Consider the following 15,892-nt stretch of genomic DNA (forward strand, 5'->3'; position numbering starts at 1 on the left):
AATCGCTAGTCGTGTTGGACGAAACCAAACAACTGTAATGCGGATATGTGACCGTTGGATGCAAGGAGGGTACGACGGACCGACGTGGTCGATCGCATTCACCTCGGTGCACCACTGCACGTGCTGATAGGCAAATTGTGCGCATGGCAGTGACGGATCGCTCAGTGACATCCCGAACCATAGCACAGCACATTGCGTCTGTAACGCATCATCCAGTGTCTGCGCGTACCATTCGACGCCATTTACAGCAGAGTGGTCTGTCCGCAAGACGTCCATTGCTTCGTCTACCATTGACGCAGAACCACAGACGTCTCCGTCGCCAATGGTGTGATGACAGACGGATGTGGACGGCAGAATGGAATGACGTTGTCTTTACTGACGAGGCACGCTTCTGTCTGCAGCACCACGATGGTCGGATTCGAGTGTGGAGACACCGTGGAGAGAGGATGCTGGACAGCTGCATTATGCGCCGCCACACTGGTCTTGCATTATGGTATGGGGCGGTATTGGATATTACTCTCGCACGCCTCTAGTACGCATTGCCGGTACTTTAAATAGCCGGCGCTTCATATCCGAGGTGCTGGAGCCAGTTGTCCTTCCTTACCTTCAGGGCTCGGCCACAGCCATATTTCAACAGGATAATGCGCGACCACACGTGGCACACATTGTCCAAAGGTTCTTCGTCAATAACCAGATTGAATTGCTTCCCTGGCCGGCTCGCTCTCCGGATCTTTCGCCGATAGAAAACATGTGGTCCATGGTTGCTCAACGAGTGACCCAGATTACATCCCCAGCTGCCACACCAGATGATCTTTGGCAACGTGTGGAAGCTGCTTGGGCTGCTGTACCCCAGGAACACATCCAACGTCTCTTTGACTCAATGCCGAGACGTGTGGCAGCGGTGATCTCCAACAATGGCGGCTACTCTGGCTACTGATTCTGGCAGGAACCACATGTCACAGACGTCTGTAAACGTAATCATTTGATACTTGGTCAACATGTTATCTACAAAATAAATCTTGTTGTGCTACCTCTTGTCTTTCTTGGTGTTGCATTTACGGTGGCCAGCAGTGTACATTAAACTGCTGCTAGAAAGGGAACAAGTTCTTTTGTATAATCCCTGTCGAATCTTACAGGTATTTCATCTGCTCCATAAGCCTTTCTATTACAAATCTATTGTTCTTATTTTTCTATTCCGCGGTCAGTTACCGATATGCCTGTCATTTCAAAGGTCATAGGACGATTAAAAGGATATACCATATTATGATCTTCCACTGCGAACAATTTCTGATACCTAATTCAGTATGTCGGCCTTCTCGTGAGACATGCTGAGGTAAAGCGTGACTGAGCCTCTGGTCGCGCCTTGTTGCAGCGGTTCGTTCTTCACCGTTCTGCTCGGAGGCCTGGAGTCGCGGCCCACGTCTGGGGACAACAGCCAGTCCTTCGCCACCACCGACGCCATCAAGAACGACGCCTTCTACACTCCGGACGGCAACGCCGCCTACTATGACGTCGGCGTCATCTTGTGGTCCGATCCCATCACCATCACCGGTGAGTGTCTCCACTGAAATGTCTTCTAGGTTTTTAAGATGTAGGTCAGAGATACTTAGATACTTTTGTTCCTACTGTTGATATGGCTTCCGAGTCACAATTCTATGGTATGAGTATCTATGGAGTTGGCATTCACACGCATAGGGCAGTATTGTCACCGACAAACACTGGATTCAACGCCAAGTGCATGAGATATAGCGTGAGGTTGGCCTGAAAGATTTTGAATGTTATAATATTGCTAGTACAGGGTGGTCCCGTTCAAAAGTGCAATTGTTTCTGCGCAAGCGAATCGTATTGGAATGAGCTACTGTAGACTTAAATCTTTGATTTTATTTGCGGCAAGTATCACAAAGCTAAGAAGTATTTTTATTTTTATTTTTCTATTTTTCATGAAAAAATTGGTAGCCACCGTTATTTTCTAAATTTTGTATTGAACTTTGTCATGTGATCGAGTCTCTTTCAAGAAATTTGACAGCGACGGCATTGTGAGATCGTGTCCTTGTACGCCAAAGTGAAAGTAACTCGAAAACTTCGAATTTGGAGTTGTGACACACAGAATTTATTGATTTATCATACTTTTAAATATTTTTATAGACGAAACTGTTATACTTTGCTCTTAATCACAGTTCCCGTTTAAAAACGCTGTAGAAAGAGGACAACTGCTCAGGTTGAAGTCAAATTTCTACGGTATATTACTGACGCAGGGTGAAACGCCACGGAACCAACAATTTTTAACGAAAATTTGGCCAATAGCTGTCGCTATAAGCGTCAGAATACCCACACCAACAGATGCACGGCACACGTCTCGAAGGCCCAACATAACTGTCTCTATGAAGACTCGCCCGCTGCTAGTAAAACTCTTTTACAGTAACGGTGGCTATGCGCCAGTAGCCCTGTAAAATCTTCAGACACTGAAGACTCTGAAAAATGGCATTGGTCCAATGTCTGCTAAGGATCTAGAGAAAATGACTACAAAATTCGAAAATACAAGATTGTTTTAATTGTACTGTAATCAGAGGGAGGAAAGCAGTTCTTACGACATGTGTCTAAACGTGGCCACAGCATTGCAGGAGGGGTCGAGCGGTGGTGTGGAAACATTCAGTGCACATGGAATTGCCCGAACAGTCGACATGCCTGCGAGCACGGTGCATAAAATCCTACAAAATATCCTGCACTACTGTCCTTACAAAATCACCCATGTTCACAAGCTGCCTTCTGATGACCTGCCAGCAAGACAAACGATCGTTTTGGAATTTCTTGCTCGCATCGAGGTGGACTATGAATGACCATGGACCATTCTGTGGACAGAAGAAGCCCATTGCCATCTCCAAGGACATGCCAATATGCAGACTACTTCATTCTTCAAAGTTTACTGTCTCGTGCGGCATCGTTTGTCGCAGAGTCGTATTTTTCTAGCAGATGAGTCCTGTGCATCCTATTACCTGTATCGTCACTGCTAAACGCTATCCGTGTTCCATTCCAACCCTTCAACAGCGTGGATGTGTGGGTAAGATCATTGTCATGCAAGATGGCGTTCCCCAGCACATTGCACAGCCAGTGAATCGTCTGCTGCAGAGGCATTTCGAAAACGCTAGAATTATCAGCCGTCATTTCTCTACGGCCTCACCGTCGAGATCACCTGATCTTAATTCGTGCGACTTCCCACTGTCTGAACGATGTTGTGTTCAGTGCTCCAGTTACCAACGTAGCTGAACTGAAGGCACGCATTGCGCAACGCATTCTGAACGTGACACCTGAGGCACTTCGATATGTTGTGGAACACATTGTTTCTCACTTTCAACTTGTTGTAGAAAACGGTAGACAGCATATTCAACATGTCTTGCTCCAGTCTCATAGCAGATAAAGGCCGATGACATTTTGTTTTTTATGTGGTTTTTCGACCTAGATTTTCCGATCTGATGTCGTACGATGTTGCCGTGGTGGATGGTCTTACCTAGGTGTGCCACAACTGCTGACTGCCGAACTTGTGGAGTCATAGATATTGAACAGTACGGATGGTGTAATGAGCAACCCAAACCACAGCTGTTGTGTTACGATTCATCTGTCACTTGTTGCATACCGCATTTACGTTAAGACGCTTAAAGAGCTGTCTTTTGGTAAAATTTTCGCGCATGTGTGTTGTGAGTGAATGTGTGTGTGTGTGTGTGTGTGTGTGACCGTGTGTGTGTTCCATGACGTCCCCCCCCTCCCCCTCTCCCCCCCCCCCCCCACTGTCAATAATATGCTTTTCAAATTTGATGTCATTCTAAGCAGTGGTTCTCTAACTACAATGTTTAAGTTTAAAGCGGAAACCCTATACTTTGTGGAGTAACATGTTCTTTATTTTTTTCTTCTTCCTTAGGGAAGTAAAATATTAGACCTAATCGCAAATGCAGGTAGACATTCTGTACATCATAGGTGCTAGTAGTACAGTTTTCGGTCGTGACTATTTCAAAGTACACACAGTGGCTTTGATACTTGTGAAGTACGCAGGAAATGACTCAGATTGTCAGAGGCAAGTCTTATGCGCAGATGAATTTTGCTCCAAGTGTCTATAAATCGACTTAATGTCAACATACTTTCTCTAGAAACACATCTCTTAATTATATGGACAGGCTGAAGGGTATTAATTCCTTATAGCAGTGTAAATCGTTCTTTTTCAACATGCTTCTTATTGTTATGAACGGTTATTGATAGGAGGCCAACTGCGTTGCCACAGTGATAACACCGGTTCCCGCCAGATTACCGAAGTTGAGCGCAGTCGGGCTTGGCTAGCACTTAGATGGATGATCGTCCGATGGTGTTGGCAAGTGTGTTGCACTCAGCTCTTATGAGGTCAACTGAGGAGCTATTTGAGGGTTCACCGCTCTGCTCACGAAAACTGCTAACGGCTGGGAGTGTGGTGTGCTGACCATATGCCTCTTCATATGCACATTCAGTGACGCCTATGAACTGAGAATCACACGGCGGTCGGTCGGCACCGATGCGCCTTCAGAGGCCTGTTGGGACATTTTTATTATCAAAGGTTGGTAGTATGACAACCGTAACTACAGATTTGTGGTAGTAATCGACGAAAAGCAATGGTAAACTGAACTTGAATAAAACCACGATCAACTGTTAACTGATAATTTTTTCACAAGACCAGTTTTGCTACATTAAAGCAGCATCTTTAGGTGATAGTGCATAGAAAGTAAAGCAAGCTTGTACTCTATACAAGTTAAAAAAGAAGGATAGCCACTAAAAATGAAACTAAATGAAAAGTATTTACAGTAGTGAAACTTCCTGGCAGATTAAAACTGTCTGCCGGACCGAGACTCGAACTCGGGACGTTTGCCTTTCGCGGGCAAGTGCTCTTGCCCACGAAAGGCAAAGGGCCCGAGTTCGAGTCTCGGTCCGGCACACAGTTTTAATCTGCCAGGAAGTTTCATATCAGCCGAACACTCCGCTGTAGAGTGAAAATTTCATTCTATTTACAGTAGTGTCACATAATTAGCAAACGGAGACGCCCTCAACTTTCGTAGTCAAAGAACCAAACATTATGATGAGGGGAAGTAGTCAACAAATTATAGAGAGCATTGCATTGGGGCGAACAGTGCAAGAGAGGAGGCACTATAGCAAGAAGAACCGTAGTTAAATGAAATAAATAAGATTAAAAGAGAATACAAGAAACACAAAATAAAATATCTTAAGTAGAGCGTCTATCTGAGAAACGTAATCATTTAACCAACCCCGTTACTAAAAGGATTAAAAAAACTAATAGGAAAAAAGTGATGCATGATTAAAAATCGAGAAGCTGGAAGTTAATTAAGCTATTGGGCCTGCATGTGCATCCATGTGGAAATTGATTGCAGATGAAGGATTAAAAGTATCAAAGACTATAAACTTTGTTTAAGACATTTGCCAATAACAAACAAGTCGGAACTGAGAACGAACGTATCACGTAGTAGAACGACCCATTTTTAATGGCGAACCTAGGAAACCAGAGAACAGATTAATAAACCGTCTGACATAACTTGAGTGTCCAAACATACCAATGCAAGAAATGGTTGTAGCGAGGGTAAAGCACGGGGGCGGTCAGGTGTATACTAAACTAGGGGGTTGGGGGGGGGGGGGGGTCGCCACATGGTTGGAGGGAGTGGTGAACGATGGAAGACCACAAAACGTGACGGGCGCAGCGGGATTTTGAGCTCCGAAGTTTGGGGAACGCTTTCAGAGTACAACGTTATATCTAAGAACGAAAGATCACAGAAAAAATGAAGACGCGACTGCTATTGGGATAGCATATTGCATTAGTGGAATGCCAGAATGTAAATAGTGAGGGAATAAGGTACCAAAAGTGAATACAAAAAATCTTGAGGTCCAAAGAATTAAACTCTGCTTTTTAAACACTCAAAATTACGTAGAATACCGCAGTGTCTTAGTTCGGCCGATTGTTTGAAAACACAATGGGAGTGTGTTCTTTCTGCGAACAATCTAAACTTCCTCAAGGATGTTGAGAATCAGCTCTTTCTCCTGTCGGTGCACAACAGATAAAAGACAGTCCAAGTTTGTAACTAAATGTCCGGTGTGGCGGAGATGTTTGCTTAAGACTGCACGCGAGCTGGCCAAATTAAGAAGATCCCGGAAAAGTGTGTTAAATGACCTACCAGTCCGGCCAATATATCTCTTTGGAAAATCACTACGTTGGATACCATAAACGCCAGACACATCAAATTTACAAGTTGCTGAACTCTGTGCCTACATTTGTAACCAATCATCTGAGGTATAAAATACGCGGGGAAATATTGTTTGCTATGAGACTGACACCAGTCTTCTCAGAAATCTTGCCATAGTACAGGAGCCTATGGTAAACAGTGGTCTCAGAGTTGTTAACGATAGACTGGAAAGTGATGCCATGGATATCATCGAGCCCACGACTTTTTTTATTCATTTCTGGTACCTCATTCATTCACTATTTATATTCTAACAGCCCAGTAATGCAGTGTGCTATCCTGACGATAGTCACATGTTCGTTTTTGCTATGTTATTTGGTTCCTAGATACAGTGTTCTACTGTTAAGGTATTCCCCAACCTTTGGAGTCAGAATTCCGCCTCACCTGTCACGTGTTCTGGTCTTCCGTCATTCGCTAGCCCCTCCGGTCGTATAGATATCCCCAACAATTCAGTATACAGCTGACCGCCTGCAGCGCTTTACCCTCGTCACAACTTTACCCTCGTGACAACCATCTGCAGGGTACGTAAATTTCGTGTATTGGTCTATCGGTTCTTCTGGTTTCTTACGTCTGCCATTATAAGTGGAGTGTTCTACTATCTGAAAGATCATCCTGGGTTCCGACTACGCTATTGGTGAACGTTTGAAGTAAGGTTTATAACCTTTTAAGTTTTTTAATACTCTTAGTCCTTCATTCGCAGGCAGTCTGCACATGGAAGTACGAGGCCAAATACCTTAACTACCTTCTTGCTTCCCCATGTTTAATCTTGCATAACTTCTTCCTTCTGTTTTTGTAAAAAATTTTTTACTAATGGGCCTATTATTGGTTAACGTTTCTCAGAATTAACCACTACTGATGGTATCTAATTTTATGCTTCTTGTATTATATTTAAATGATATCTGTTACATTTAATTACCGTTTTTTGCCATAGTGTCTTATCCCCTGCACTATTTACCCCAATGCTCAGCCAGTTATTCAAATGGTTCAAATGGCTCTGAGCACTATGGGATTTAACATCTGAGGTCATCAGTCCCCTAGAACTTAGAACTACTTAAACCTAACTAACCTAAGGACATCACACACATCCATGCCCGAGGCAGGATTCGAACCTGCGACCGTAGCAGTCACGCGGTTCCGAACTGAAGCGCCTAGAACCGATCGGCCACCGCGGCCGGCTGCCAGTTATTATTTGTTATCTACGTTCCCTCTTAATGAGACTGGATTCTGCGAGTACGAACGTTGGGTCGTTTTCGTATGTTAATCTACGTGACGCTACTTTTCAGTTAGGTTTATTGTTGTCGGCTTCTTTAATTATTTTAATTTTATGGACTACAAGGATGCTTCGCTTTCTATGCAGTATCATCTGAAGACGCTGCTTTAATGCAGCGAAACCGGTCGTATCAATAAATCACCAATTAACAGCTGTTTGTGGTTTTATTCAAGTTCAGTTTACCGTGAAATTCAATGGTTGTGGCTGCCTATGCTGTAACACTGTACATGAAAAGTAAGTTTTCCGTCTTTGGCGTATTCTACTTTGCATCCGTAGCAGCAACTGTTATTCACTATTGCTGTAACTAATGAAAAATGTGTGAAACAGGAGAAATACGAATAATACATATTAAAGCTTTGGTATTAGTGCAAATTGCAAATAAATAGCGTTGTGCGAAAGTGCGGGTCTGATGTGGGCAACTTGCACAGTTCACTATTCTCAATCCATCGATATTTCTACCGTATGTTCCCAGTTTACGTATATTGCCCTGGAAGTTGTCCCCGCCGGCCGCTATGGACGAGCGATTCTAGACGCTTCAGTCCGGAAACGCGCTGCTGCTACGGTCGCAGGTTCGAATTCTGCCTCGGGCATGGATGTGTGTGATGTCCTTAAGTTGGTTAGGTTTAAGTAGTTCTAAGTCTAGGGGACTGATGACCTATGTCAAGTCCCATAGTGCTTAGAGCCATTTGAACCATTTGAAGTTTTCCCTCTTGTGGAACGGCCGTCTACCTTAGGTACAGTTACAGTAAACTTATCATTGTAGAGAAGTTCTGGTTTAATACACAACCATACAATCATGATTCTCTTTAAGGAAATGTGTAATTTCTTTTCAGTTCACTTAAAACATTCAGTAAAGTAATGTGTTACCTTGTATGGGATCTGCGTTTATGATTGTAACTAAGTTCCTAGAAGGACATAGCTATCACTACGTCGTTTCAAAGCTGTTGATAGCACCGTATACATTTATTAACAACCGTATATATCATATTAGTATATCACATAAATAATAATAAGACATTTGCTACAAATAACATTATTTCTTCTGTAGCTCTAGTTATGTCAAGTTTACGTTACCAAATAATGTTTTCCTCCCACTATTAGAATCTGAAAATGTTCATTTCAAATACCTTAAACGAGAAATGCTTCTTCTCCTGACCATTTCCAGTGATCATACTGCTGGTTGTGTACGAACCAATAGAAATACTTTATCTAACGTTTGCTTGTGCCTCTCGTTGCAGACTACGTGAAGCCTATCAAGCTGCCATCGAGGTCGCAGGTCAGCGAGACGTTCGCCGGCTCCGACGCCACCGTCACTGGCTGGGGACTCACCAGCAACGGTGAGCTGCTTCTGCGTCTACATCTACATATACACTGCGTAGATCACAGATAGAAATATATTTAATGGGGGGAGAGGTACTAAAGTTCATGGGAGTAACTCTTTTGTAGGCTAAGATCAGTATCCAATGATACAACACTGAATGAAATTAAGCTTAATGAGAATCTCAGACCGGCAGGTACTACAGATATTAAAACATCACAAGATTCTCATAAAAGTAAGTGAAAAATAATGTTAGTATATTGCATTGGAATATCAGGGAATTAAAAGACACTGTAGATGAGCCTCTTGTTTGTTTAGAAGATTTAGAAGCTGAGGGTGGAATAGATGTACTATGCCTGTCTGAACATCACATCACTTGACATATATAAATGGTAAATGTAGCTGGATATAATTTTTCAGCACATGTAAGTAGAGACACTATTGACAGACAGTCAATGTCAAGGAAACTCACCAACAGCTGTTATTTTAAGACGTTATTTTATTTTATTTTGAAGGCTACCAGTTTCAGCATTTCACTATGCCATTTCAAGCCCCATATGCAAGATGGAAACAAAAAACATTTTTAAAGCAAAACACAGAAACATGTGCCTGAAAGCTTAATATAAATAATGGTACTTTTATAATTGTAGATGTGTACAGATCACCATTGGAAAACTTTCACTGCTTCTGAAAAACTTTAATTATTTGTTGTGCTATCTGCAAAACAAAGCAAATTATTGCGTTTGGGGATTTAAATATAGATTTTCTGAAAGAGCCTGATAGAAGGAATGACCTTTAAGTATTACTTGGTGGTTTCAGTTTGACTACTCGGAAAGTACAGGAAAGCAGCACACTGCTAGATATTGTTTTTATAGACAAATATAAATATAATCAAAAAAAACTGTTCCTGTTAAGAATGGTCTTTCTGATCATGATGCACATATAGTTAAAGTATATGACATAGCGCCATGCAATAAAGTAAAACAGTCCTCCAAAATAGTGTGTTCAATTAACGAATTAACAATTCCAAATTTTAAGGAAAGCTTGCAAGAATTAGACCGTTATGAGGTGTACAGGGAACCAGATGCTAATTTAAAATTTAACTTATTCCATCATACCTTTACGAGCATATTTCAAAATAGTTTCCCTAAGAAAACAGTGAAACGTGATAGTAAGAAACCATCTAAAACGCTGAGGCTTATTAGAGTGATAAAAAATCTTGTGTACAGGAAAGGGAACGTATCTTGTAGCTGAAGTGAGTAATGATCCAGAGATAGTCGAATGTTATAATAGCTACTGCACTGTGTTAAGAAAAGTCATGAAAAAATCCAGAAGCATGTACATCATGTCTAAGGTTGGCGCCTCTGATAATAAAATTTAAACAATTTGTAATACTGGTAAAAGGAAAACAGTGCATCTAAGAGCATAAAAAGACTGTGATTCTGTCAGAATTATTGAAAAATTTGCCATCAAAAAGTCAGAAAAAATATTTTTAATAATTGTCTTCTAAGTGTTGTAGAGAAAATAGGATCCAGCTGTTCATCAGAAAATGCAAGGCTCTATATGGAAGAGGCAATATCTATGTAATATGATAAAATTGAAATGCAGCCGCCCTTTTTTGCTAAAATTAGGAAAGTAATAAATTCACTCAAAAATAAAAGCTCACATGGAATTGATGTCATTTCCAAAAGAGTAATAATTGCTTGTTCCCATCAGATAAGGAAGAATCTCTGACATGTTTGTAGTAGATCACTGAAACAGAGCATTTTTCCAGACAAACTGAAATATGCTATTGTTAATCATTGCATAAAAAAGGGGATAGATCTAATGTTAACAACTACCGCAAAAATCTAGCTTCTGGCAACTTTATCCAAAATTCTTGAAAAAAAATAATGTTTTGAAGAGTAACTTCACACATTTGTATAAATGAATGGTTTTCAGAACGGCTTTTCAACAGAAAATGCTATATACGCTTTTACTAATAAAATATTAAATGCTCTGAATAACCAAACATCACCCAGTGGGATTTTCTGTGTTGTCTCAAAGGCTTTCGGCTGTGTGAATCATGAAATTCTTCTATGAAACCGTAAGTATTGTGTATGAATGAGATTCTGCACAAATGTTTTAATTCGTATTTAACTGGAAGACTGTAGAAGGTTGAAATTAACATTACAGATAGTTGGCAAAAACCAGCAACGTTCTCTAACTAGGGAGATATCAAAAGTGGTGTCCAACACCCTTGGGTCTCTTATTGTTCTTAATACGTATTAATGACTTGCCACACTATATTCACGAAGATGCAAATCTGGTTCTTTTTGCTGATGATAAAAGTATCGTTATCACGCCCAACGACGAAGCATTAGCTGAGGAAACACTAAATAATCAGAAAATTACCAAGTGGTTCTCTGCAAATGGACTCTCACTAAGTTTTGTAAAACGTAGTTTATACAGTTCTGTACAAGAAATTGTATAAACCCATTTACAGACTTTCAACCGAAGTCTGTTGCTAAGGCAGAATATTCAAAAATTCTGCATGTGTACATTGATGAGAAATTCATGTGGAAGAAACACATTGATGATTTGCTGAAATGTTTGAATTCAGCTACTTATGCAGCTAGGTTTTTTGCAAATTATGATGATAAACATATCAGTAAATTAACCTATTATGCCTGTTTTCATTCACTGCTTTCATATGGCATCATATTTTATGGTAATTCATCTGTTATTGTTGTTGTTGTTGTGGTCTTCAGCCCAGAGACTGATTTGATGGAGCTCTCCATGCTACTCTATCCTGCGCAAGCTTTTTCGTCTCCCAGTACCTACAGCAGCCTACATCCTTCTGAATTTGCTTAATATATTCATCTCTTTCCATCACTCTACGATTTTTACTCTCCACGCTGCCCTCCAGTACTAAATTGGTGATCTCTTGATGCCTCAGAACATGTCCTACCAATCGATTCCGTCTTCTCGTCAAGTTAGCGACAAACTCCTCTTCTCCCGAATTCTATTCAATACCTCCTCATTAGTTATGTGATCTACCCATCTAATCTTCAGCATTCTTCTGTAGCACCACATTTCGAAAGCTTCTGTTCTCTTCTTGTCTAAACTATTTATCGTCCATGTTTCGCCTCCAAACATGGGCCGGCCGCTTATGGCCGAGCGGTTCTGGCGCTAGAGACTGGAACCGCGCGACCGCTACGGTCGCAGGTTCGAATCCTGCCTCAGGCACGGATGTGTGTGTTGTCCTTAGGTTAGTTAGGTTTAACTAGTTCTAAGTTCTAGGGGACTTATGACCTCAGCAGTTGAGTCCCATAGTGCTCAGAGCCATTTGAACCATTTTGAACCAAACATGGCAACATTTTCAGAGAAAGGCTTCCTGACACTTAAATCTACAATTGATATTAACAAATTTCTCTTCTTCAGAAACGCTTTCCTTGCCATTGCCAGTCTACAATTTATATCCTCTCTACTTCGACCAGCATCAGTAATTTAGCTGCCCAAATAGCAAAACTCATCTACTACTTTAAGTCTCTCATTTCCTAATCTAATTCCCTCAGCATCACATGATTTAATTCGACAACATTCCATTATCCTCGTTTGGCTTTTGTTGATGTTCATCTTATATCCTACCTTCAAGACACTATCCACCCCGTTCAACTGCTCTTCCAGGTCCTTTGCTGTATCAGACAGAGACTCTATGTCACTGGCAAACCTCAAAGTTTTTATTTCTTCTCCATGGATTTTAATTCCTCCTCCGAGTTCTTCTTTTGTTTCCTTTACTGCTTGCTCAATATACAGATTGAATAACATAAGGGATAGGCACCAATCCTATCTCACTCCCTTCCAAACCACTGCTTCATTTTCACTCCTCTCGACTCTTATAACTGCCATCTGGTTTCTGCACAAATTGTAAATAGTCTTTCGCTCCCTGTATTTGACCCCTGCCACCTTCAGAATTTGAAAGAGTCTACCACTGCTTCATTTTCACTCCTCTCGACTCTTATAACTGCCATCTGGTTTCTGCACAAATTGTAAATAGTCTTTCGCTCCCTGTATTTGACCCCTGCCACCTTCAGAATTTGAAAGAGTCTACAAATGCTAGAAACATAGGTTTGCTTTCCTTAATCTATCTTCTAAGATAAGTCGTTGGGATAGTATTGCCTCATTTGTTCCAAAATTTTATGGAATCAAAACTGATATTTCCCGAGGTCTGCTTCTACCAGTTTTTCCATTCGTCTGTAAATAATTTGTGTTAGCATTTTGCAGCCATGATTTATTAAACTGATAGTTCGATAATTTTCACATTATCAACACCTGCTCTCTTTGGGATTGGAATTATTATATTCTTCTTGAAGTCTGGCGGTATTTCGCCTGTCTCATACATCTTGCTCACCAGATGGTAGAGAATTGCTAGGTTTGGCTCTCCCAAGGCTGTCAGTAGTTCTAATGGAATGTTGTCTACTCCCAGGGCCTTGTTTTGACTTAGGTCTTTCAGTGCTCTGTCAAACTCTTCACACACTATCATATCTCCAATTTCATCTTCATCTACATCCTTTTCCATTTCCATAATATTGCCCTCAAGTACGTCGCCTTTGGGTAGACCCTATATATACTCCTTCCACCATTCTACTTTCTCTTCTTTGCTTAGAACTGGGTTTCCATCTGAGCTCTTGATAGTCATGCAAGTGGTGCTCTTTTCTCCAAAGGTATCTCTAATTTTCCTGTAGGCAGTATGTATCTTACCCCTAGTGATATATCCCTCTACATTCTTACATTTATCCTCTGGCCATCCCTGCTTAGCGATTTCTCACTTCCTGTCGATCTCATTTTTGAGACATTTGTATTCCTTTTTGCCTGCTCCATTTACTGCATTTTTATATTTTCTCCTTTCATCAATTTAATTCAATAAATCTTCTGTTACCCAAGGATTTTTACTAGCCTCGTCTTTTTATCTACTTGATCCTCTGCTACCTTCACTATTTCATCTCTCAAAGCTACCCATTCTTCTTCTTTCCCCAATTCTTGTCAGTTGTTCCCTAATGCTCACCCTGAAACTCTCTACAACCTATTATTCTGTCAGTTTATCCAGGTCCCATCTCCTTAATTTCTCACCTTTTTGCGGTTTCTTCAGTTTTAATACATCTCCTTAAATTCTCACCTTTTTGCAGTTTCTTCAGATTTAATCTACAATTCATAACCAATAGATTGTGGTCAGAGTCCATATCTGCCCCTGGAAATGTCTTACATTTTAAAACCTAGTTCCTAAATTTCTTTCTTATCATTATATAATCTATCTGAAACCTTCCAGTATCTCCAAGCCTCTTCCACGTATACAACCTTCTTTCATGATTCTTGAACCAAGTGTTAGCTATTCATCAGCTATTCATCATTAAGAGAAAAAGTATTCATTGCACAAAAGTGTGTAACCAGAGTAATAGCTGGAGCTCATCCAAAATTACGGTACCGATACCTTCACAACAGATACATTCACATATGATATTTGTTATTAATAACCCATCCCAGTTCAGAATTAAAACCAAAATGCATAGCTACAACCACAGAAGAAAGGATGATCTTCAGCATTCTCCATTCAATCTGACTGGCACAGAAAGGGCTGAATATGCTGCCACAAAAGTCCTTGGTCATTTGCCAAATAACATTTAAAGTCTGACTGATAGCCAACCAGCATTTAAGAACACATTAAAAGAATTTCTGAATGACAACTTCTCTTACTCAATACATGAACGTTCAGATATAAAATCGCAAACGAAAAAAAGTAATATAGTGTAAAGAAATGTTATGTGAATCTGACATGTCACACATCATCACAAAGCCAGCCGAAGTGGCCGTGCGGTTAAAGGCGCTGCAGTCTGGAACCGCAAGACCGCTACGGTCGCAGGTTCGAATCCTGCCTCGGGCATGGCTGTTTGTGATGTCCTTGGGTTAGTTAGGTTTAACTAGTTCTAAGTTCTAGGGGACTAATGACCTCAGCAGTTGAGTCCCATAGTGCTCAGAGCCATTTGAACCATTTGAGATATCATCACAAAATGTCATATCCCTTATCTAAGGAACAAGTACTAATGTAATGTATCAACACAGACTGCCGGCAATTGTACTACATACTAGGACTTGTTCCTATGCCACTCACGTAAGGGTCTTGAAATGAATGATACAGGATCCATAAGCAGATGATTGCAGTGTATTTCTAGATTCTTCACTATTCTTCAGAACATCAGGGGATTAAAAAACAAAGTAGATGAGCTTCTTGTTTGTATAGAAGATTTAGAAACTGAGGGTGGAATAGATGTACTATGCCTGTCTGAACACCATATAGTCACAGGTATTGAAATGGTAAATGTAGGTGGATATAAGCTTATAGGTCATATAAGTAGAGACACTATGGAGAGAGGAGGAGTTGCCATATATGTTAAAATCAGTCACAGTGTGGAAAATTGGAAACTAAAAAATTTTGTGTAGAGCAACACATAGCAGCATGTGCATGTGAGCTTAAACTAAATAAAGGCACTTTCATAATTGTAGCTGTGTACAGGTCCCCACTGAGAAATTTTCAACTGTATTTGAAAAACTTAGACTCTTTGTTGTGCTGCCTGTCAGACAATGGAAAGCAAATTATTGTTTGTGGGGATTTCAAAGTAGATTTTCCGAAAGAGTCAGATAGAAAGCTTAACCTTGAAGTATTACTTGTTTCTTGCAGTTTGACATCAGTTATTGATTTTCCTACTTTGGTGGTAGAGGAAAGCAGCACACTAATAAATAACGTTTTCATAGACCAAAATAAATTTAATCAAATAAAATCATTTCCTGTTAAGAATGGTCTGTCTGATCATGATGCACAGCTAGTTACAATATATGACACAGCTCCATAAAGTAACTCAAAACAGTCCTCCAAAATAGTGCATTCCATTAACGATTTAACACTTCAAAATTTTGGGGAAATCTTGCAACAGTTAGACTGGGATGAGGTATACAGGGAACATGATGCTAATTTAAAATTTAACCTATTTCACGATACCTTTGTGA

At 40.6% G+C, this 15,892-nt stretch overlaps 1 protein-coding gene across 1 annotated transcript in view; it reads left to right on the forward strand.

The window, feature by feature from the left end:
- LOC126234529 (brachyurin-like) overlaps positions 1 to 15,892 on the forward strand; it is a 40,354-nt gene that overhangs the window by 17,650 nt on the left and 6,812 nt on the right. Inside the window, exons 4-5 of the mRNA XM_049943223.1 lie at positions 1,373 to 1,551; positions 8,772 to 8,870. Coding sequence (XP_049799180.1) covers positions 1,373 to 1,551; positions 8,772 to 8,870 — 278 coding nt within the window. The remainder of the gene's footprint in view (positions 1 to 1,372; positions 1,552 to 8,771; positions 8,871 to 15,892) is intronic.

Source organism: Schistocerca nitens, chromosome 2 (genome assembly GCF_023898315.1).
Source record: "Schistocerca nitens isolate TAMUIC-IGC-003100 chromosome 2, iqSchNite1.1, whole genome shotgun sequence".
Taxonomy (NCBI): Eukaryota; Metazoa; Arthropoda; class Insecta; order Orthoptera; family Acrididae; genus Schistocerca; species Schistocerca nitens.